General features: G+C 44.8%; 1 protein-coding gene across 10 annotated transcripts in view; it reads left to right on the top strand.

Annotated features, from left to right (window-relative positions):
• Nucleotides 1–22,694, top strand: part of citb (citron rho-interacting serine/threonine kinase b) — a 40,600-nt gene extending 17,906 nt beyond the window's left edge. For 2 of the 10 annotated variants that reach the window (XM_076731147.1, XM_076731149.1), the window contains exons 11-41: nucleotides 185–301; nucleotides 511–620; nucleotides 950–1,124; nucleotides 1,895–2,092; nucleotides 2,195–2,248; nucleotides 6,819–7,016; nucleotides 8,568–8,761; nucleotides 9,442–9,577; nucleotides 9,665–9,769; nucleotides 10,091–10,231; nucleotides 10,550–10,669; nucleotides 11,041–11,266; nucleotides 11,375–11,533; nucleotides 11,727–11,750; nucleotides 12,865–13,035; nucleotides 13,468–13,648; nucleotides 14,135–14,223; nucleotides 14,362–14,466; nucleotides 14,775–14,944; nucleotides 15,367–15,411; nucleotides 17,373–17,453; nucleotides 17,749–17,884; nucleotides 18,040–18,179; nucleotides 18,267–18,359; nucleotides 18,630–18,738; nucleotides 19,188–19,316; nucleotides 19,574–19,654; nucleotides 19,757–19,835; nucleotides 19,931–20,104; nucleotides 20,424–20,712; nucleotides 21,492–22,694. In XM_076731147.1, the coding sequence (XP_076587262.1) occupies nucleotides 185–301; nucleotides 511–620; nucleotides 950–1,124; nucleotides 1,895–2,092; nucleotides 2,195–2,248; nucleotides 6,819–7,016; nucleotides 8,568–8,761; nucleotides 9,442–9,577; nucleotides 9,665–9,769; nucleotides 10,091–10,231; nucleotides 10,550–10,669; nucleotides 11,041–11,266; nucleotides 11,375–11,533; nucleotides 11,727–11,750; nucleotides 12,865–13,035; nucleotides 13,468–13,648; nucleotides 14,135–14,223; nucleotides 14,362–14,466; nucleotides 14,775–14,944; nucleotides 15,367–15,411; nucleotides 17,373–17,453; nucleotides 17,749–17,884; nucleotides 18,040–18,179; nucleotides 18,267–18,359; nucleotides 18,630–18,738; nucleotides 19,188–19,316; nucleotides 19,574–19,654; nucleotides 19,757–19,835; nucleotides 19,931–20,104; nucleotides 20,424–20,712; nucleotides 21,492–21,515 (4,053 nt within the window). In that variant the 3' untranslated portion in view covers nucleotides 21,516–22,694. The remainder of the gene's footprint in view (nucleotides 1–184; nucleotides 302–510; nucleotides 621–949; nucleotides 1,125–1,894; nucleotides 2,093–2,194; nucleotides 2,249–6,818; nucleotides 7,017–8,567; nucleotides 8,762–9,441; nucleotides 9,578–9,664; nucleotides 9,770–10,090; nucleotides 10,232–10,549; nucleotides 10,670–11,040; nucleotides 11,267–11,374; nucleotides 11,534–11,726; nucleotides 11,751–12,864; nucleotides 13,036–13,467; nucleotides 13,649–14,134; nucleotides 14,224–14,361; nucleotides 14,467–14,774; nucleotides 14,945–15,366; nucleotides 15,412–17,372; nucleotides 17,454–17,748; nucleotides 17,885–18,039; nucleotides 18,180–18,266; nucleotides 18,360–18,629; nucleotides 18,739–19,187; nucleotides 19,317–19,573; nucleotides 19,655–19,756; nucleotides 19,836–19,930; nucleotides 20,105–20,423; nucleotides 20,713–21,491) is intronic. The other 8 variants (XM_076731153.1, XM_076731154.1, XM_076731150.1 and 5 more) reach the window with 7 other exon arrangements.
• Nucleotides 22,695–22,740: the final 46 nt, after the last annotated feature.

The following is a 22,740-nucleotide window of genomic DNA, read 5'->3' on the forward strand; positions in this document are numbered from 1 at the left end:
GCAGGCAGGTATATCCTGATGTGCTGTACTCACAGGAAGTGCTCTGTACTATGTTTGGTGGTCATGCCTTAGCTGGTTGAGTTGTGGGTGTGCTTGGGAGATCTACAGTATGTCATCTTCACATTCTCTGTCCTGTTAAGTGATATCCTGGTTATGGTTCTGTGGGCTGCCTGGCATTGAGCAGGTGTTGGAGGCCCAGATGAAGGCGGACATGGCTGATAAGGAGATGCTGGAGTCCAGTCAGAGCAAATATGAGGAGGAGGTGCGGGAGAAGTGCAGCATCATCAGTGAACAGAAGGCGGTAAGAACTGACCAGCTCTGCAGCGCTGCTATTTCAGGCCCATTTGAACATTTATCACACTGACATAGATTTCTTGTTTGGACTAATCTTGGGTTTGTTATTGTAGTGCACAAAATAATGCACCTTAATCTGATCCCAGTAAAAGCCAGTGATGTGAAGATCTGACTGAATGTTCAGTTTCAGTTATACCAACCATAATTTCTGTTCAGACCATAAACGCTATGGACTCTAAGATGAACAGCCTGGAGCAGAGAATTGCCGAGCTGTCTGAGGCCAACAAACTGGCAGCCAACAGCAGTATCTACACCCAGAAAAACATGTAAGTACCGACATACAAAACAGTGTTATTCTGCCTAATAGTACTTAAAAGCATTACAAAAAATTCCATATTCTCCTCCATCCATGAAATACAGAGGTGAATTCAAGTGAAAGCACTGGCCTTTTGTTGATTATCCAAAGTACAATATTCACTTCAGTCATAATGGCATCATTAGATGAAGGGCAGAAGATTAGTTAATGGTGACGTGGCCTGTGTAGAATAATACTTGTACTACTATAATAATAATACTAATTTGTCTGTACATAATAGCACGATCCCAGCTTGCATTGCCTCCTATTGAACTTCTTGCATGTTCGTGGTGCTGGCAGGAAAGCACAGGAGGAGATGATCTCAGAGCTTCGCCAGCAGAAGTTCTACTTGGAATCTCAGGCTGGGAAGTTGGAGGCCCAGAATGCCAAACTGGAGGAGCATCTAGAGAAAATGAGTCAGCAGGAGCAAAGCAATAAGAGCCGCGTGCTGGAGCTGGAAACTAGGCTCCGAGAGGTGAGGAGCTGTTAAAGGGAGATGGATCATGAAGCTCCATGGATTGTTGGATGTAGGCTTGTGAGAGTGACCTGCAGGTTAAACTTTCCATTTCCCCTTTTTCCAAATGTATTTCTCACTGTCTTCTCAGTCCCATCCCAATCTGTCTCTTCTATGCCTAATTCTGTTTCTATACGGAGTCATTTTTATTGACCAGTGTGAAGAATCTATACAAAGAATCAGTGGATGTCTAAGCACAAGAGGGAACAGTTTCAAATATTAAGCAGATGATGTTGAACACACTCGCCGTCTGTCCTCTGATCTGGTTCCAAACAGTGGAAGCACACCTTTCCTGAATGCATGTTGAGGAAATAATTATTTTGCGTGGAACCAGGTGATTATATACATGCAGCGTAGACTCTATCTACTAGGCTGGATGCTAAAAAGGGAGAAGAATATTTGATGTACAATATCTAGATCTAGTGCGAGATCGAGTAGTGTCTTGTCAGCGCAGAGCAGTGATCTTATAGAGGGCTGCTGTTCAAAAAATCTCAGCAGCTGGAGATCTTTTGTGTCACAGGAATTGATCAATAACCTTTTGACTCAGTGCACAAGTGTTATGGTGATTTTGTGGAAATAAAACCTTTTTAAACCAGATTTAATAGAAAAGAACAGCACGATGAATCAAGGTGGACTCAGACGAGGTGAAGTGTCAGCGTCTGCTCCTTGGGATAAATCACTTCCTGCTCCTCCCTCACCCTGGGTGCCCCTCTTTCTGTCTCCCTTTGTAGATTGGGCTGGAGCATGAGGAGCAGAAGCTGGAGATTAAGCGTCAGGTGACAGACCTGACCCTGTCACTGCAGGAGCGCGAATCCCAGATCAGCAACCTGCAGGCGGCTCGCCACGCTCTGGAGAGCCAACTGCAGCAAGCCAAGACGGAGCTGGAGGAGACCACTGCAGAGGCTGAGGAGGAGATCACTGTGCTCAGAGTGAGAGCATGTAGAGGAGTACTGAAGGATGGTGTCTCCTTTGACGTTATGCAATTCAGGCAGTAAAATCTGTCCCTCTGTCTCTCTTGTCTTACCTGCTAGGCACACAGAGATGAGATACAACGCAAGTTTGATGCCTTGAGAGACAGCTGTGCAGTAAGTTGGTTTTTTTGCTCTTTCACTCGTTCCATGAATCTGGCATTGAACACCAGCTGACTCATCACACAGAGTTTCATATTATCACAAATTGCCAACAACCTAAAGTAGCCATAATGTTTCAGTCTGCATGTGTTTCTGTCATTCTTCTGTTAATTGGGCCTCATTAAAAAGATATTTGTCTTATACTTCCATTAATCACAAACGGCCTCTACCATTTCATCATGCTAATCTTCCTTATTGGTCGAGCCTGTGGAAATATTCACTACCGTTCAGGACTTCCCTACCACAAAAGCTTGATTTGGTCCAATCAGATGACAGAGAGGACCACTCCATGTTTCTGAATGGTCTTTCATGCTGTAAGGTTGTAAAAAGTCCTCTTTACAAATACAAGCTATTTTGTATGAAAGTTTGCAAAAAAAAAAAAAGCAATGTTTTGTATATGGAGAGTAAAACTCTGTTCATTGGTTCTACCAGTCTGACAGCTGAAAGGGCGGACAGAGGCAAAGATACCTGTGAGCAACAGTTAAAGGCGATTATAAGAAATCATCAGTCACTGGTGAACGAAATTAGAAACTTAACATCAAAGTCTGTGCAGATTTAAATCTGAACAGGTTCCTGTTTCAGTGTGAAATCCATTGTAAAGCCTATGACACGTTGCAATTAACAGACGTGGTGCTTTAGCAAAGCTTTCTCAAAGCTGCAGAATAGAAATAGAAGGTAAGTCTGGGGTTAACACTACTTTAATTGGATCATGGAATATTGTCTGAACATTTTATGGACTGACAACTTTAACCCTATCAATCGAACCATTGAGTAGACTGCAGAGGACCCAAAGGAAAAAACTGGATCCCTAAATATTTAGAACCCAGTTGCACCCTTGTGATTCAATAATGGTCTCGGGGCACTTGTGCTTTTCTGGACTGGAAATCAAATTCAAAGTGGACGGGTATTTTGGTGAAAGCGTAGTGACTACAGTATTTTCCCCTGTAATGCAACAGTGAGGGGACATCGACTAAACAGAACTTTTAATCATTTAATTCTTCTTCTTCTGGGGCCAAAACTCTTTCAAATGTAAATGATACATGTGGTGGCTGAATTTCATCTATGTTAAAATAACCATTGTTGAAAGAGAAGAAAAACATCAGTGTAACAGTTGATTGCAAATGGTAGAGCAATACTAACTGCCTCAATTCACATCATCTCCTGCTAGATGAAAAGCATGAGCGGGGCTTGTCAGTGCCTTCCAAAAGCTGCTGGACTTGCTTCTGTCCCTCAAAAGGCTTCGTCAGCTCTGACTGACTGGTGGGGAGTCCCAGACATTTATCCTCTTGCAGGGTTGTTCAAAAGGTTCTTGTAGAACCTCACACACGCCCAGTTGGCTTTGTGAAGCAATTAGTAGAACCACAACCTGGATGACTGAGAGCCTTCACAGACATGACCAGGGCTCCACATCGGTGTTTTCAGAACTGAACAATGTGTCTACGGTCAAAATGACAATTGCTGTTTCATATTGCTGCCAGTTTTTACATTATTGATGGTTTAATTCTCAGTTTTTTTTAGCCTGTCATCATAGTTGTTTGACACCTTCACATTTTTAGCGAACACAGCATGTCACAGTCACACATACTGACTGAATTAGTCAGAAGAGTTTTTCTCATTGTTCGATAGTTCTCTGTTCCATGTGGGCAGAGACGTTTATTTCCTCTCTCTTTTACAAAACCGCACCATTTTCACCCCCAGAGCTTCTGATAATGAGGTATCATGTGAAGCCAACCTGCTAATGCTTCAAGACTCTATGGTTCAAAAGTAGCAGCGTTTTTATGCACAAAGATGCATGTTTTATTGAAAGTTGAAAATACAGCTTTTCTGTAGCTGTAAATCCAACAGCTATTTGCAGGTTATCGTTTTGTTTTTTTCCAGACAGTGAGAGGGCTATGTTACAGCCTGTTATAATACCAAAGGTCTCTTAGGTTCCAGTCTCACTTTATTTGCCAGGTGCACAGGTCCACAGTGCCAGCACACTGGAATTCTTGCATGGTTGTCTTAGTCCCTAGGCCATTTTTTCTATTATTATTATTATACTGTGTTATTATTTTTGTGACTTTTTTCATTATTGCTGTGGAGCCTCTGTGTCCCACTAACCTTGAGAAAACGATGTCATGTTTGAGGAATTTGTGTGCCTTCAAATTCATACACCTTGAATAAACAACAAGACCATCATGGTCTTCCTTCATTTCATTGCCCTACTTTTGAGATCCTCCCACTCACAAACTGTTCAGAAAGCACTGTCCATAGATTCAGCTGGCCAGTGTTCAGGCGAACACAGCCAAATCCTGCAACAAGCAGAGCTTGAAATGCCACCCTATTTTTTGCCCTGCTTAGACATGCAGTGTTGGTCTATCCGTTAGTCTTCCTGTTGAACATGTTGGACCGGAGCAAGATATCTTGAGTACTACGGGCCAAATTATCATTAAATTTAATATGGTCCCCAGGGGGTGATTCTTAATCCTGTGACATTTCATCCAGCCTCAGTTTAAGTGCTCCATCTAACCCAGCACTTACATCAGGCCAACATTTCCATTTGTACAGACAGACCTATCACAACCTAAAGTGCCAACCGCCTTGAAATACACTGAGCACGTTCCAGCCCGTCAAAGGATGAACTCTTTCGACTCTCTTTCCAACTCTCCTCTCGTGCTATCTTCAAACCAAAAGGGCAACTTTACACACAAGACATCCCATAATGAACAGACTGCAATTTTTTTTGTTTCGCCTTTAGCCACATTACTGGTAAGACTGTGGAGGTTCTTACACCATCAGTATGTTCTTTGTTGTGTCCAGTCATTTTGCACTGTGGGTTGTATTTTGTATTATGCCACTAGTAGAGCCGTGTGACGAGTGTGAATGTCTGCTTTTGGATCAATGTTAACTCTAAATATATCTGACTTTCATTAGGTAGTCATGTACTCTTGGAAGCAAGGAACTGGATCAAACGTTATTCTTACAGTATAATACTTGTGGCATTTGAGAGTTGCACTCTTCAGTTTTTATAAGAGCACATTCTTCCTGCCAAGAATCTTCATATAGCTAGCATTCGCAATATAATGAGGTGTATTGTTGGAGTGTACATATCTGTCAACAGTCAGATTTTGTTGCGCTGTAGGTATCCTTTTAATGTCTTAGGTTGTATTTGACTGTTCAATCAATGAGGACTCCCTTTAGACTGAATTAACTGAGTTGAAGTATCAGCAAATTTTCTATATCCATACATACTGCAGTTTTATCCATCCATCAACCATGTCTAAGCAGCAATGATTTCACTTAAAGTGGTTACATTGAAAAAATGTGATTAAAGCAACCTCCACAGCTCGGCTCTGCTGCTCAGTCTGTTTCATAGAAATCGCAGATGTTCCTGTGCTTTGTACTGTCAGTGTACTGTAAATGTTACATAAATTTTAGTCAAGGAAATTGTGGGACTGATTTACTGCCCCTTTAACTCTGCTTTTTATTCGCTGTATAGCCTTCGCAATAGTTTTGAGCAATTTGTATTCAGCAGCGTTGAGGATGCAAAGCTCCGGATATGATTTACTTTAGGTCTGCAAGTTGCTCTATATATTGAGATGACAGACAAGTAGAGTAAATATAGAGGCTTGCCAGATCACCACTGTATCCATTCCAGCGTTGACTTCCTTGCCCCGCCTTAAGTATTTAGTTGCTGCTGTCAGTCGCCTGCCTCGGGGGAGCAGAAGCACTGAGTCAGTACGGAACAGACAGCTAATTTATGTGCTTAAAAGCTTTGCCTCTCTCCCCTTGCCACCTGGAAGTTCTGCGTGGTACACATGTTCCCATGAGAGCTGAGAATAAGGGGCTCTGAACAGACAGCCTCACCAGCCTCTAACCCTCATTTCCCCACAGCACGCACAGTAGTCATGGCTGATTAAGGGAACAGAGTGATACTGATGAAATGATTAGCCTGCTCCTTGCTCCGAATGCTGCCCGGGTTAAACAAGTAACCTCAATATCATGCAGTATGATTACTGCATTATATCACTAACCTAGATATCTGCATCATGTAATAATGCAGCAGAAGAGTTTAGACTGTGTGGGGTGTTCGCTTGAGTTTTTGCGTGGATGAACAATAACACACACAATGCTGTGCCTGCATGCATGATGGAAGTGAGAATGTGCATTTATTGTGTATACTGAGTGTACATTAATACAGGGGAGGGGTGCCTTTTCCAGACCCATTTCACGGTCTGTGTGTCAACTTTGTTAAGGCTTAGAGACATGCTGGCAAAGTGGGTCAGCCTCAGTGCAGACATACACAAATATACCATGAGTGTCAAAACATTCATATCTGTTTAAGACTTCATTGTTTCATTAGTTACAGTCCATAGATGCAAAAATAAGGAAGTAAATATGTCTTAAAGGGAAGAAAGTAGTTACTTTCCAGATTATGATTCTGCTTTATCAGTAGTAGTTTGTTACTCTTGGGTGCACGGTGGGTGCACTGTACATTTTCCTCTCTCTAAACTCTCAGCCTGAGCACCCTGTTGACTTCCCGCAGGTGATCACAGATTTGGAGGAGCAGCTGACCACACTGACCCAGGAGAACGCCGAGCTCAACCGCCAGAACTTCTACCTGTCCAAGCAGCTGGATGAGGCGTCTGACGAGAGAGAAGACCGAATGCAGCTCAGCCAGGACGTGGACAGGCTGCGTCGGGAGGTGGCCGACCGTGAAATGCACCTTAACAACCAAAAACAGGTACCTGGCTGTCAGCGGCCGTGTTCTCATTATGGGTATATATATATGTGTGTGTGTGTGTGTGTGTGTGTGTGTGTGTGTGTGTGTGTGTGTGTGTGTTCTTTCCCTGCTCACGTGGGTTTCCTTCAACAGTCCAAAGAAAGGCCAGTCAGGTGGACAGACAAAACTAAATATCTGAGAGGTGTTTCAGAGGAGTTTGTACCATGAGTCAAAATCACATGGAAACACTGCAGGCCTCCATCTGCTCATTCTCTTTAACACTTTTGTCGCCTCTGTCGCCAAGTAAACACACAAACAATCAAGTCAGTCACAGCGCTTACCACTGAACTGAACATGTCAGCACTATAGAAGTTTTTTAATTTCTGAATGACATTACCATAAAATATTATCCGTCATTAGTTGAAAACTTTGAAAAAAACAAACAAAAAAACAACAGTTTTCTGTTCTCAACACCGTTGTACTCCTTCCTCTTGTTCAGATTCCTTCCCCCAGCCCACTTACCACTCAGAGCCAGTCAGACACCAGGTTTTCACTTACTCACATAATGCGATGTCTCCACACTACCTTTGACAGGTGACCTAGACATCTCTCCCTGCTCTGACAGTGTTAAGTGTAAATCAGGCAAGAGAAACCCTGGGAATATTTCGGTGTTGTTATGTGCTGTATTCTGGATGCAGCGAGAGAGAGCACGAGCGAGGAGGCTGTGTGATGTGTGCGCGGCCCCTGTGGGAGGATATGTGTGTGGGTGTCCAGCAGCGCTCTCGGTCCTGCTGGTTGTGTAACCAGCGATGGAAGTCATAGACGAGGGATGGGGTGGTGTGTGGGAGGGATGTGTCATCCCCATCACTCCCAGGTCGTGTCAGCTGTGGAAGCGTTGGACTTCAGAGGGCCATGGCGTTGCTGCAGCACCAGCACGGGCTATATTTGTCTCCCGGTGCTTTGTCTAAAGACATGAAACACAATGCTTTTTGTGTAGGCCCTGTGAATAGCATAGAAAAACGTTCTGCGTCCAAGCATGTCACGTAAATAACTGCACAGGAGTACAGGTGCTGTTTTAGCGGGTTATTATTCAAACTGATTTATTCACATGGTAAGTTAGTTGTCAGACTCCAGGTATGTTGTTTAAGCTGCTAAAATGATCCTCTTAAGACAAAAGAGACAAATAGCAGTTTGTCACTGCCTGACAGAGAACTGCTCCTCCACCCCTCCTGAAGGGAATCGACAGGCCACAGAGGGATATGTCCAAAAACCACCAGCAGGAGTACAAATCACTAACACAAGATCCTTGTTCATAATCAAGAAAAATCTCACACAGGTTAGCTTTCCCCATTTTATAATAAGGTCAGCGTGGGGACAAACATTCATTTCTTAATCAGTGAGCAGTAGTATTTTTTGCCAGTATATTTGAAGCAGATGAACTACATCGCTCTCTTTAGTGCTCCTTTATCAAACTGCCCTTTTTTTTCTCCTGAGAACTGCTGACAACTTTAGGTGTTGGCTTGTGTCCATGGCACAGTTGGTGTTTCTCATATAAATCATGTTTCATACCAGAACCTTGAGACACTGAAGACCACGTGCACGATGCTGGAGGAGCAGGTTTTGGAGCTGGAGACACTGAATGACGAGCTGCTGGAGAAGGAGAGACAGTGGGACGCCTGGAGGGCAACTCTGGAGGAGGAGAAGAACCAGGCTGAGAGGAGGACCAGGGAGGTCCAGAGACTGCTGGACACAGAGAAACAGAACAGGTCACAAACACACCTACACACACAGTATCACTATAAGTGCATGAACATTTATAGACTAAATTGACCCCAAATTTGTGTAAAGTTTGCAGGGTCACAGCACATAGAGATATGCTGTAGTGCAATCTCAGTTGAGATTGATAGATCTGCAGGGATTAGAGTTTCTCCACCCATAGTGGCCATGATATAATTTAACCACAAGACGTTTTGAGACTTGTACACTGCTGCCGTTGCTATCAGCGTTGGATCTGGCTCCGTCCGCCTACACACACTGAATGCAACAGGTTTAGGCATATTCTCCTGGGTTCGTCCGAAGGTATTTTGGGAAATATAAGAAATTATTTTCTGAGTTGGTGTAGGCAGGGCAGGAGATGAACACTCAGTACACAGAAACACAGATAGAATCCTTTAAGATAGAATTTTATAAGGTATAATTTCCTTAACCCTAAACCCAAGACTCCACCCTAAAGTAACCCCTTAAAAGAAATGGATGTTCCCAACTGCAAGCGTGCAGAGATATAAGAATTCATGCACTGGTACATCAAAGTGTATTTATTTGATTTGGTTCAAATAAACAACTGAACCTCAGTCAGAAAAAAAGCCAGCAAAGCATTATAGCTGAGCTGGCAGTATGCACTCAAAGACTCCACATAACTAGTGTAAACAATGGTTTCCTGCTCCAGGCTTCGTGCAGAGCAGCGCAGCTCTGAGTCCCGTCAGGCAGTGGAACAGGCAGTGAAGGAGCACAAAGCTGAGATCCTGGCCCTGCAGCAGGCCCTCAAAGACCAGAAACTCAAAGCTGAGAGCCTCGCTGACACTGTAAGCATTTCCACACTGTTGAATAAGTATTTCACTTTTTGCGGTTAGCAGATGTTACGGCAAACTCTTCCTGCGTTCTGTTCTCAGCTGAATGATCTGGAGAAGAAGCACGCCATGCTGGAGATGAATGCCCGCAGTTTGCAGCAAAAGCTTGAGAGCGAGAGGGATCTGAAGCAGAGGCTGCTGGAGGAGGTACATTCTGTATTTTCACATGTGCCCCATTGATCTCTGACGTTTCCTTTGATGCTTTATGTACGCATTTCAGATGTTTAAATGTTTTCTTTGTGTTTTTTACTGCGTGTTTTCCTAGTACATTTTTACCTCTGCTGCAAGTGTCAGAATAGAAAAATGATATTGACTTTCTGCCTGTAAAGCCACAGCGGTGGCAAATGTCAAACCATGCTGAAAGGTTTAGTCAGTGCTATCATTGGAAGCAGTCAATTGTAAGATGCTGCAAGTGGGCAAAGTCACAGCGTCCTGGTGGTGATATAACAGTTGTCATTACCTCCACAGCAAGAGAAACTGCAGCAGCAGATGGATGCCCAGAAGACCCACATCTTCCGCCTGACCCAGGGGCTGCAGGACGCGCTGGACCAGACTGACCTGCTGAAGACTGAAAGGACTGACCTGGAATACCAGTTGGAGAACATCCAGGTGCTGCTACGCACATATAAACATGCATACACTTAAACCTACTAATGTATATCCACAAAAACACTCTGAGATTATATGTTTGAGTTCACAGTCGCTGCATGCACATGGACACCTGCAGGACTGCGAGCAAATCTATCTGTCACTCTCTCCCCCACTGTGCTGTCACTTTGTTTTAATCGTGAAAGACACACAAACACACACACATGCCCCCACACTTTGTTTTACCTCACAGCATCCCCCCCCCGTCTCTCTGTCACCCTCTCTGTGTGAAGTGAAGTACTTGAGGAGAAATTCATGGCAGTAGTGATGTTCACTTAGCTCCACCTGCAGGCTGTGTACTCCCATGAGAAGGTGAAAATGGAGGGGACCATCACCCAGCAGACCAAGCTCATAGACTTCCTCCAGTCCCAGGCCCATGGCGGCTCCAAGAAGAAAAAGGTCAGATGGGATTATATGTTTCATTGGATTGATGACAATTTGCTTGTCTTCCTATAAAGGTGCAAAGGGACAAAGTCATAGTTTGATTCTTTTGGATGTGTTAGAGAAAGATATATTTAGGGAAGGCTTTTTGAATTAATATGACAAGTTTGATAATTGATTTATTATAAAGGTTAAATTCAGGGCATCCACGAATGAGTCACTTTTTGCATAAACTGTCATTATAACTTCCACCAGCCTCTTCGCACATTCAGGAAAAAGTTGTAGATTATCATCACATAGAAACTGAATGAGTTAAGAGAAAGTAAGAAAGTGCAGAGCAGAGTAAGGCGTTAAAACAAGCGAACAAAATGTTGGCTCCTGTGTCTCAGGGTCTGTTTGGGCGTCGTCGAGAGGACCTGTTGGCTGCCATGGCTGCTCAGGCCCAGGCTCAGGGTCAGAGTCAAGGCCAGGTTTCCCCTGTGCCCCCCATCCAGCCGGTGCCTCTGCAGTACAGCGACATGAAGGCAGCTCTTGACAAAGAGCGCGCCCGCTGCTCTGAGCTGGAAGACGCTCTGCAGAAAATGAGAGCAGAGCTGCGATCTCTCAGAGAGGAAGGTGAGACTGCTGGTCGACACTCTGTGGACATCAGTGAACAGATTACTGAGCGTGATAAAACAATCTAAGTTAGAAACAAGTTCTGTTAATCCGTTCCTCCAACCCCAGCGCTCCAGTATAAGGATCACGGTAACTCTACAAACCCGGCCACAGCGCGGCAGCAGATGATCATGTCTGCCATAGTGAAGTCTCCCGAGCACCAGCAGGGCCCGACCAGCCTGGCACCCTCCAACTCTGGACGCAGGAAGGAGACTGCAACACCCGAGGGTGAGTGAATGCATGATGTTTACCGAAGCGCAACATTTTCTCTCTAACAGACGCACACATGCAGGTTTATGGCTTCATGCTTGACACATACTGGCCCTTACCTGCACACACATAGACACACACACACACACACAAATATCACTCACTAATTTATGAAGCTCTTACTATCCTTTTTCTTTCACACACCTTTCAGAGAGAAGGAGGGTCACTTTTGAAAGTAAGTTATCCAAACTCGTGGTTTCTGCAGTTTGGTCTCTTATCTCTCTCCTCTTTGTGCCTCATCCACATCGTTGAAAGGCCAGATTTTAAAAGCTCTGCACTTTTAGAAATGTGTGATCCCACCAGGCTGGTCAGGTGAGGCTGAGAAACCTTCAAGTAAATTTTCACCGTACCAGTGCACAGCTTTAGAAATCTGAAGCATTTTATCTTGGTTGCTGAAGCTTAGCTTATCTGATTTGCAGAACTCTGCTCTGCTCTTCAACTCACTACAATCCCACCTGAACTTCACATCATACACTAACAGAGAAGTACCATATGATAAACTCTGCAATGCACAAAACGCTGTTTGAACCCACACTCTAAAGGTATTATCCAGTCATCTTATTACTTCTTATAAAAGAGTCAAAGTTACAGCAGCAGCTATCGTAGGTCATTGTCGACTGATATTGATCAGAAAATGATAAGAAATGTAAAACAGATGTAAAAAACTATAAAGCAACTCAGTGTAGTTATTGTAGATTGCAATAACTTTATGTTTCAATCTGGAATATAAACACACTTAGTGAACTACTGTGTATTATGAGAAATAGAGGCAACAGAAATTCATAACCCATAAGTCATCATTAGCTATCTGAGCTGTTTGCTTTGATATGTGCCAAGTGTCTGTTTGTGTTTAAGTGTAAACATTCATGGGCTTAGAAATATACTGTATATGATGTCCAAATGTACCACATGTTGACATCAGCAAGTCCTCAGGAGTCCAGATGTTTTATGAAAAATGCTGTGTGTGTAGACTTGCAAACAGAGAACACTGGGCACCCAATGAGACTCTTATACTGACTGGATAATGCATTTAAAATGCAACAGCGAGTGGGCACAAGCAAAGGGATTGATTCAATCAATATTCTTTTTCAAGCATTTTTGTCTTCAGAGTTTACTTGCTTATGCATTTTGCTAAACATCTTACAGTTCTTTTGGAAACCTTCTTTTGTTGAACTGAGTTCGTGGCGGGTATGGCATGGTGCACTGAGGTTCTGAAGTGATGGATGTACCTGACACAGTAAGGCATACTGGAGCTGCCCGCCCTCACTGTGTTCCCTGACTGTATTCAGAGTATAGCCGTCGTTTGAAGGACAGTCAGAGAGACAGAGAGAGGGAGAGAGAGAGGGTGGTGCACCACAACACCCCTCACCGTTTCACAGTGGGACTCAACATGAGAGCTGCCAAGTGTACCGTGTGCCTGGATACTGTGCACTTTGGTCGCCAAGCTGCCACCTGTCTCGGTGAGTTACACGTGTTGGAAAAGGCCGACCTGAACCAAATGATCCACATTACCTAACAAACGTGAAAACATGAAACAAAACATGCAAACATCTTTGTCTATAAGGAGCGTAGATTTTAAATTTTTGTATGCTAGTATTGATATGTTTAACTGACCAGCACTAAACCCTTGCATATTAAGATGGGATCTATCCAGATAACACAGGGGTGTCCAACTTTGTCCTTGGAGGGCCAAAACAGAACCTTAATGGTGGGCCACGGGTCAAAAGCATGCACCTATTGTATCGTACAGTACTCCTTAATCTGATCCCGCTAACATCACTTTGAATTTATTTCAGTTGTACCCTTCCTTCTGTGCTGGTGTTGGCACAAAGGGAAGAGACAACAGACTTTTGTGGCATTGCTTGCTTTTTAACAATGTGTTTTCTCCTCAGAATGTCACGCTTTGTGCCACCCAAAATGCTCCCCCTGCCTTCCCGCCACCTGCGGCATGTCCAGCGACTGCTCGCTGCATCTGTCTGAGGGCCTGTGTCGGGACAAAGGCACCTCCCCGGGCCAGCAGCTCAAAGAGGCCAGCGGGCACATGCACCTGGAGGGCTGGATGAAACAGCCCAGGTTAGCTGTGGACACACTGGGGTTATTGTTTAAGCTTGACTCGTGATGTCATGTGCAGATGCTTCCATGCAGAACGCAAGGAGTCACTCAACAGACAATGTGGATCATACACTCCAAAAACTTGCTAAACCTATGCCAAAGAGCAGTGAAGCTGCTCTGGAGGCTTGTGGTGGCCAACACCTTCCTAAGACACTTCATGGTGTATATTCGTCATGTCCTTCACACCTATTAGTGTATTTGTCTCCAGCAGTATAGTTCCTCTTTTGTGCTGGGGCTGTGTCATCTCCACCCACTGATCAGGCAGGCTGATGTTACTTAACTCTAGTCCTCTCAGGCACTCTCTGTTCTCTTCTGTCTGGCAAAGTCCACCCAGCTGGTACTTAAACCAGTTTAAACAAAGGCATTTGTAGGCTTTCCTGTAAAGACTAAAGACCCATTTCATCATCTATGCTTTGTAGTAAAGCTGTTTGTCTTGTGTGTCTGCAGGAATGGGAAGCGAGGCCAGGGCTGGGAGAGAAAATACATGGTCCTGGATGGGACAAAGGTGTCCATCTACGAGATAGAGCCCAGAGAAGGTTACTGTCTTTTACCTGTGCAACAGAGCAGCACACAGCAACATTTCATAGAACTAGCAAGGCGGATCAGTTCTTCACCCTCCTCACAAACACTGCCTCCAGGTGTTACAGCTGTGTTTGTTTCCGTGTGTCATTCAGATTCAGTGAAGGCACTGGAAGAGTTCGACCTGTGTTTGTCGGATGGAGAGGTGGTGGTTCATGGAGCAGTAGGGGCATCTGAGCTACCCAACACCGCCAAGTCAGGTACTGCATACAGAGTGTGCTCTGAGGGTTAAAATCACCTTCATGACGTTGATTTGTATGCTTTCAAATCTCTCTTCATCCTGTTTCCTCCCCTTCATCTGTAACTCTGAGAGTTCTCCTTGCTAGTGTTATACTAGACATATTGTATACATCTTTAAAACTATATTTTAGAGGATTTATGGTTGTCCAAGTTTGGCCTGAAGGTCCGAAGGGGTCATTTAGATGGTGCCAGCAAAATGAAGCATAGTGTGATTTTACTATAATTAAAGAGAGAGTATCAGTACTTACTTATGTTCCCTGTGTGCCAGATGTTCCCTACGTCCTGAAGCTGGAGTCCCGCTGTCACGCCCCCTGCTGGCCTGGACAGGCACTTTACTTCATGGCTCCCAGTTTCCCAGACAAACAGCGCTGGGTGGCTGTCATGGAGTCCGTGGTGGCCGCGGGGCGGGCCTCACGGGAGAAGGCCGAGGCCGACGCAGTGAGTATCTCTGGGGCAGGCGAGGGGGCGACTGGGGCAGTTGGATCTCTGCGTCCTCCATGTCTGCTGACTCAAATCATAATCTGCTACGACCGCAGTCACAGATGACAGTCTCGTCTGTGGCCGTGGTCGTACACTCGCTGTTTAACTGTGTGGGGGTGTTCATGAGCAGCAGACATTGTATTCTTCAAGAGTTCATTTTAAGATGTAGGCTTTGGGTTTAGACTTTTAGTGGATAACCCCCAGTTCACTTCTGTGTGTCGTTAATTGTCCCCTTCTTCTCTCTCCCTCCTCTCTCTCTTTGTCTTTCTCACTGCTGTTTGTTGCTTTTTCATCATGCCACATTGTGTGTCCGGTATATGGGCATGTTTTGTTGATTTGCTCTGTTCTGCCCATTCCATTGGGTTTCATTGTACACATAGGCTGCTGTGTCCAAAAGACAAATGGTTCTGTCTCCTCTGGTCCAGGTAAAGAGTTACAAAGACATAGACGTAAGACTTAACGACACACACACACGCTCACACCTGCATATCCTTCACGAGGCACGCAGTAGTGCATGTGTCTGTCACTGTGTTGTTGGTCATCTTCCCCCCGGGCTCTCACCTCACCTGCTCTGACCACTCCTCACTCTCTGCCACTGTCATGTCCTGTACAAACTCTGTGTTGACCTAACAGTTTGAATGTTGCTGAAATATTCTTCCCTGCCTCTGGTGTCCTGTTTTATAACCACAGTACACAACTTCTCACCAAGATGTTTGCTCATCTTTGGGTTGATCCTCCTCAGCTGTCCTGACCGGAGGACCAGGGATCAGACAGCGGGTTTTCACCTGCTCGTGTACTCGTCTGTGTTTTTACCCTGCTGCCCCCACTGCACACTCTTTAGAGACTGGGACTCAAGTCACGTGACTCTGACTCGTCTGAGAGGCACGAGTCTGTAACTGGTTGACATGAACTTGACTTCAGTTTAGGGTTTTTGAGGATTTGACTGTGGCACGAATTAAAATGACCTGAAACTGGTATATTCTTTATCTTTTACAATGTCTGACTTGAATGACTTCCCATGCTGCTCTGTCCTGTTGGCCAACAGGTGAATTCAGGTTAGCCAGTAAAAACAGATTTCCCTCATGCGATTAAAATTTATTCATCATTGACTACATTTTTTTGTTGAGCGTTATCTGATAAAAGCTAATGATAAATTATTGACGATGCCACTTACAACAGGAATTTTTCAAATTTATCTGTGGCTGCGGCTGCTTATTTTGGTAATTCAGTCGAATGTATGTAAAGGCAATATTTAGATTTGAATATGAACCCATGAGTGATTTTCTCAGCTGGTTGCCAGAGCGCGTTTTGAGGTGTGATGTCTTCTTAAAGCATTAGTTCCACTTACCCTGACTGATCATCTCCAGCAGAAGTATGTTAGGCCTAAAACACTTCCCAGGGTGCACTGTGGTTTTCCAAGCAGGGCTTTTCAGCTGGATTGCTTTCAGGAAGTTTGGGCAGGAGCCTCTCTGTGGTTTGTGGGGGATTTTTCAAAGGCCACTTGTATTTTAGTTTCCGAGGGCTTACCGATCAGAATAAAGGCAGCGGAAACCCTCTCAAAACTCTGATGACTCTTTTTCAGAACTTGCTCCCTTCAGTTGAGATGTCCATTAATGGTAAAGGTTGTGTTGGCTTTATTTTGCTTTACCAAAACTGAATATTGTCATGGAACACAAAGTGTCACTGTCACTATGACAGCGCTCATGTCATCTGTGGAAATGATGACATCAGTGTGAACTGTAGGACATTTCTTGTTTTCAATGAAAATCCCTACAGAGGTATTTGCAGGCTGTTACTGATAACACTGTTAATAATGAGCCTACAAAGACACATTCAAACACAGCAATGACTGTGGACTTTGACCACTTGATTCTCATCACTTGGGGCTGTGCAAATTCTGCCTGAAGTCTGTGTCCAGCCTGAAGTGAACAGGACATCCTCTTATGACTTCTTCTTAGTTTTATATTACCATTAGTTAACCTTTTAGTTTATATGTCCTTTGTTCAATGTCAAATGTTTGATTTATCAGTTCCTACATGTCATTAAAAACTTGAATGGAGAAAAACGTCTACAGGTAGTTGAAATCGTACTTTGACTGTAAATGGACATCTCAGCTGTTTGGTGGAGGCTCAGAGTGAAAGCTGGTTAAAGGCTCAGTGATGCTGCGACTTGACTCACTTCCTGCTTGTGGCTGGACTTGTGAGAAGCCAGGCGTGAAACAGGAACTAGAGACAGACTTGTGACTTGGTCCCACCTCTGACACCGTTAACCTGCACACAGCCCTGCAGCCGCCCAGCCCCCTCTGTCCTGCCCCTTTGCTGCCTCCCTCTGAGCTCGTGTTCAGGTCCTGACCCTGCTGACCCCGTCCCTCTCTCTGCTCTTACAGAAGCTGCTAGGAAACTCTCTCCTAAAGCTGGAGGGAGATGATAGGCTGGATATTAACTGCACCCTCCCCCTCACAGATCAGGTATCGATCACATGTCACTGACTGGCAGTGTTGTCTGTGCACATACAGTAAACATATCCTCACTTCATTTCTTCAATAATTCATGTGCTGGTCATTTAGAAAACGCCGCTATCCACGGCGGAAAATCTGCTCAGAAATAGAATGATCTTAATTTATGAAGGGACATGGAGCACAGAGCAGGTGCTCGGGGCTCACTGCCAAGGTTTGCCACATGTTGCTCCTGTTTGAAATGCCTCCATGTTCACCGGAATAATTCTGGCTATGCTAATGATTGTGTTTCCTTGCTGTGCCACAGATAGTTCTGGTGGGCTCTGAAGAGGGTCTGTATGCCCTGAATGTTATCAAGAACTCTCTGACTCACATCCCTGGCCTGGGATCAGTCTTTCAGATCCACGTCATCAAAGAGCAGGAGAAACTGCTGATGATTGTTGGTGAGAGGTCCATCTTTGTCATGTCGCAATTAGAAGCAATTGGCAGAAATGAAGCACCACAATTATTCATCACTGAAAACTTTGAAAGGCCGCCCCACCATTCACGATGACTTCATCATCTGCTGCTGTGAAACGTCTGTCTGTGTGTGCTGCAGGGGACGAGAGGGCGTTGTGTCTGGTGGAGATTAAGAGAGTGAAGCAGTCCCTGGCCCAGTCCCACCTGCCCAGCCAGTCTGAACTGGCCCCCTACATCTTCGAGACAGTCAAAGGCTGCCATCTGTTTGCTGCTGGGAGAGTAAGTCTTCCTCTCCTCTGTGATATTGAGATAAAGCAGATTGTCTGCTTCCTGACTTGAAAGCTGACATCGATGCGTCCTTCACAGATAGACAACGGGCCTTGTATATGCGCCGCAATGCCGAACAAGATAACCATCCTGCGCTACAATGACAATCTCAACAAATACTGCATTCGGAAGGCGAGTATGAGCACTCAGCACACCCTGACACACAGCGGGAGAAAACAGTCAACTGAAACAGCAATAACACACTAAAAAGAGGGAAATTAACCCCAAAACAGTCTTTCAGCTCATAATTTGGATGTCACTCATAGATAAACAGTGTCAGGATCACACAGCTTTATTTCTGTGGGGTTCTTCATAAATACAGAATGAAAGGGGACAGATTTCTTGTGTCAAATGCACTGTGCATAAACACGTCCTGTCATGTGTCCACGTTTCACCTCACAGGAGATTGAAACTCTGGAGCCCTGCAGCTGCATCCACCTGACCAGCTACAGCATCATCATCGGCACCAACAAGTTCTACGAGATCGAGATGAAGCAGTTTGTGCTTGAGGGTGAGGACACGAGTAGAATATCGCTGTGCTGTGATGAAACATTACAAAAGATACACATGAGAGCTGTTTTGATGTTAAAACATTGAGACTTGTTAAAAACTCGTCATCCTTTTTATGGATATGCATGTGTATGTGTCCTGATCAGTTCTTTTACAAGCTATTACTGTATTTCATGATTTACTTGCTTGATTAGGCTTTCTAGAGTGCAATAAGACGATAAATACCAGAAAACCACAGGATAACACTGAAGTTTCATCTGACAATATTAAAGTTGTCCTCATTCATGAAACCCCAGACCTCAGGGCCTGTCTCATGAGGCTGGGCTGTGTTTGCTGGATGGCTGTGTTCAGTTAGTGAGGCAGGCCCCCGGCACTCAGGGGGCTCAGGGGCAAGTAGAGACAAAGAACTGTGAGTGTTTGAAGCCAGGTCTTTTGATTGGTCCACCGCAGAGTTCCTGGACAAGAACGACGTGTCTCTGGCCTCCGCAGTGTTTGCAGCGTCCTCTCACAGTTTCCCCATCGCCATCATGCAGGTGGCCAGCAGCATGCAGAAGGAGGAGTACCTGCTGTGTTTTCACGGTGCGTTTGAATCAACGGCCACTCGACACACAACACTCTGTTTGGTAACTACAGTACAGACCACACTGAGGCAGCAACCACTGGTCTTAACACAAGAGAATGTTATTAGTGTTCACTTGTTTTTTCTCCATCTTTTTGATGTTTACTGTAGATTGAAATCCTAAAAATTGCACTTTGTAAAGGTGATCTTTATCTAGAGCTTAGACACAATGAGAGGCCCACAGAGGAGAGTACAGTAACCTTTGTTTATGTGGCAGAGTTTGGAGTGTTTGTGGACACGTATGGACGAAGAAGCCGCACTGACGACATTAAGTGGAGCCGCCTGCCTCTGTCCTTTGGTAAATGCACTTTGCACTGCTTTATGCTGCATTAATACAACGACCAGCAACACAGCATCACATTTGGACAGCTGTATAATTCTGCATGCTTCTCTGGTGCAGCCTACAGAGAGCCCTACCTGTTTGTCACCTACTTCAACTCCCTGGACGTCATCGAGGTTCAGGGACATGCTTCTCTGGGGTGAGACAGACCGGCTACTTTGGACACGCATTTGAAAAACTTTGATTCTGGTGTTAGCTATGTTTCCCACGTCCCCTGTCTGTCTGTACTTCCAGTCCCACAGTGCTGGCCCACCTGGACATCCCCAACCCTCGCTACCTGGGCCCAGCCATCTCCTCCGGGGCCATTTACCTGGCCTCCTCATACCAGAACAAACTGCGGGTCATCTGCTGTAAGGGGAGTCTGATCAGAGAGTCTGGAGAGCTGCAGAGGACCGGCTCCAGTCGAGGGTCAGCTCCCTTCCTCAGTTTGAGCAAAGAAAAAAAAAAAAACACACAGCAGAAGAGAAGAAACAGAACAGAATTTATATTATAGTGTGTGGGTGGGTTAAAAACACTTGAACACCTACAAAACACATTTATTTTGAACTGTCAGTTCACACTCACAGGTAGAAAACACCACAGGGATGGGTATTGTTTTTATTGGACAGGCCAACAGTGCCACCTGCTGTGAAAACAATAAACCTTCTCGAGTCTCTTAGACGGCTGGTTTTCCTAATAGCATTGTGACGCCGCTGTGAGACGCCGCCCTCTGCTGTGTTTCCCACAGGAGCCCCAGTAAGCGAGGCCCCCCCACCTACACAGAGCACATCTCCAAGCGTTTGTCCTCAGGCCCCGGCAGCCACGACGGCCTGCATCGGGAGCCCAGCACCCCACATCGTTACCGCGAGGGCCGCACCGAGTTCAGACGGGACAAGTCTCCCGCCCGCCCCCTGGACAGGGAGAAGTCGCCCGGCAGGGTGCTGGACAGCCGCAGGGAGAGGTCTCCTGGGAGATTCGGGGACAGCACCCGACTCCATGCCGGGTCTGTCCGCACGCAGCTCGCCCCAGTTAACAAGGTACTAGAGAGGCGTCCTGGTGGTTAAGATGTGTAGCACATAATGTTCCGTCTGCCTCAACTACCAACTGTGAAAACAAAACAGCCCCATTTCATCCTGTGACCTGAGTGTGAATATCAGCGAATGAAAGAAAACAGGTGTGCAAGCAGGAGAAAATAGCAATGACACATAACGAAAAGAACAAATGACTACACACTGATACATAATAAAAACAGTATTCAGTGTTATAGTTCGAACATGAAATCTGTGCAGTAGAGAACAAATGAGAGAGGAGAATACTCTGACAGGCAAACACAGACATGAGCCGTGGTGGTGAAGGCATTATTTGATCCATGGTCCTGTTCTTCATGTCGCATCTTCCCTTTATACAGAGCTGTTTGTTTTCAAGCTGTTAGAAACAGTTCAGCTCGGTGGACTGAAGAACTGCATGAACGACCCAGGATCTGTGTCCATACTGTGCTTCAGCACGAAATCTATCAGTTCAGTCGGAGCAGATGGGCAGAGAGCCGCAGACGGGAAGTCTGAGAAGAGCACATTGTTGGTTTTTGGTCTTTTCGTGGGATTTGTTGCCAGTAACTAAAACAGACTCACAAGCCTCATCTTTAAACTCGAGCTATCTTTTTTTTTTTTTTTCTTTAAAGTTAATCCTAGTGCGGGAAAAATCACATTTAAGGAAAAACTTAAGATGTGAAGAAATATTTTCATTCAGTTCCAAAACGCTGTAACTCTGACTTTAACAGCACAAGAGGATGTGATGTCTTCTTGTTCTCGTCTTGCAGGTGTGGGATCAGTCATCGGTGTGAGTCCAGTTCTGCGCTGCTCCTGCCTGGAGGTCGAAGAGAAACTCTGAGCGCAAGCACACACACACGCACACACACATCACTCAGGCTGACTGTCATTGCCCCATCGCCTGTACATAGTGCAGTCTCAGTTCCTCGTTCAGCAACACATAAACCTGCACTGGGAGACGTCTCCTGCGACAATCCTCTTTCCTGACACGTGCTTTGGTGGGAGAAGTCCCGCATCAGATTTGGTGGCAGGGAACCTTTGCTGATCTACAGATCAAGAGAATCTACTTTCTAAGATATACTCAAAGATGTAAATATCGCTGTCTGAGTTTTTATAGATAAAGGGAATAGTCGGCTGGTAAAGCCATGTCTATTTTTTTTAAAAAATGAGTTTCTAATGATGTTGCAGGGAGATTAATGATGTCGTTGGTTCAGAAATACAATATCAACATTTCATGAGAATCCGAAATTTCTTCTCTGTTCAGAGAATCAAACCAACATTTAATTACTCACATAAGTCATGAAGAGGAAGAGGTGTGAGCAGGCAACACTTTGCACATGAGATTGGATTTGAACAGGAGTTTAAGACTCGTTCTTGTTACATGACCAGTCTTCTTTCTTTGGATCAAATGTATGGTCCTCTTGACTAAATAGCCTTTGATATATAATTGCATTTGATTGCTTTATTGAGAGTCGTCGTCTGGCCATACTTTGTAAAACAATTATTAAGCAATGTTTTGCTCCAAGTGTTCCTTGTGTTGTTTTTAGCAAACCTAAGATCAAGACACACGCAGCTCTGCCTCTGATGCTGGACGTGGTGCAGTCAGGCTGGCTGACGCCGCCTCAGCTTAGACCGCCGCCGCTACCGCTGCTGCTGATTATGTATGGTACAGATGTCCCGTTTCTGTGCAGTGCTATGAAGTCTAGTAATCGTCAGGGGTCGTCACTTTCTAGTATCGTTTCTTTAGAGCAGAGTAAGACCACCTCCATTCGTCACATCAGTGAGCATGACTAACTTAGAGCAGCACTCGTTGCTTTTTTTCGATCTTGATTCTCTCTTGGTTGTTCTTTTCTGTCATGTATTCACTTGAATTTGCATTCGATAAGTAGACATTGATGTTAGACAGTAACTTAAGATTTTCTTGATTTTTAGAGATGTATACCAGTACACGCATTAAACATGATTGAAGTGTCTGTTTTCTTCTGTGTGTGTGTGTGTGTGTGTGTGTGTGTGTGTGTG

Source organism: Chaetodon auriga, chromosome 5 (assembly GCF_051107435.1).
Source record: "Chaetodon auriga isolate fChaAug3 chromosome 5, fChaAug3.hap1, whole genome shotgun sequence".
Taxonomy (NCBI): domain Eukaryota; kingdom Metazoa; phylum Chordata; class Actinopteri; order Chaetodontiformes; family Chaetodontidae; genus Chaetodon; species Chaetodon auriga.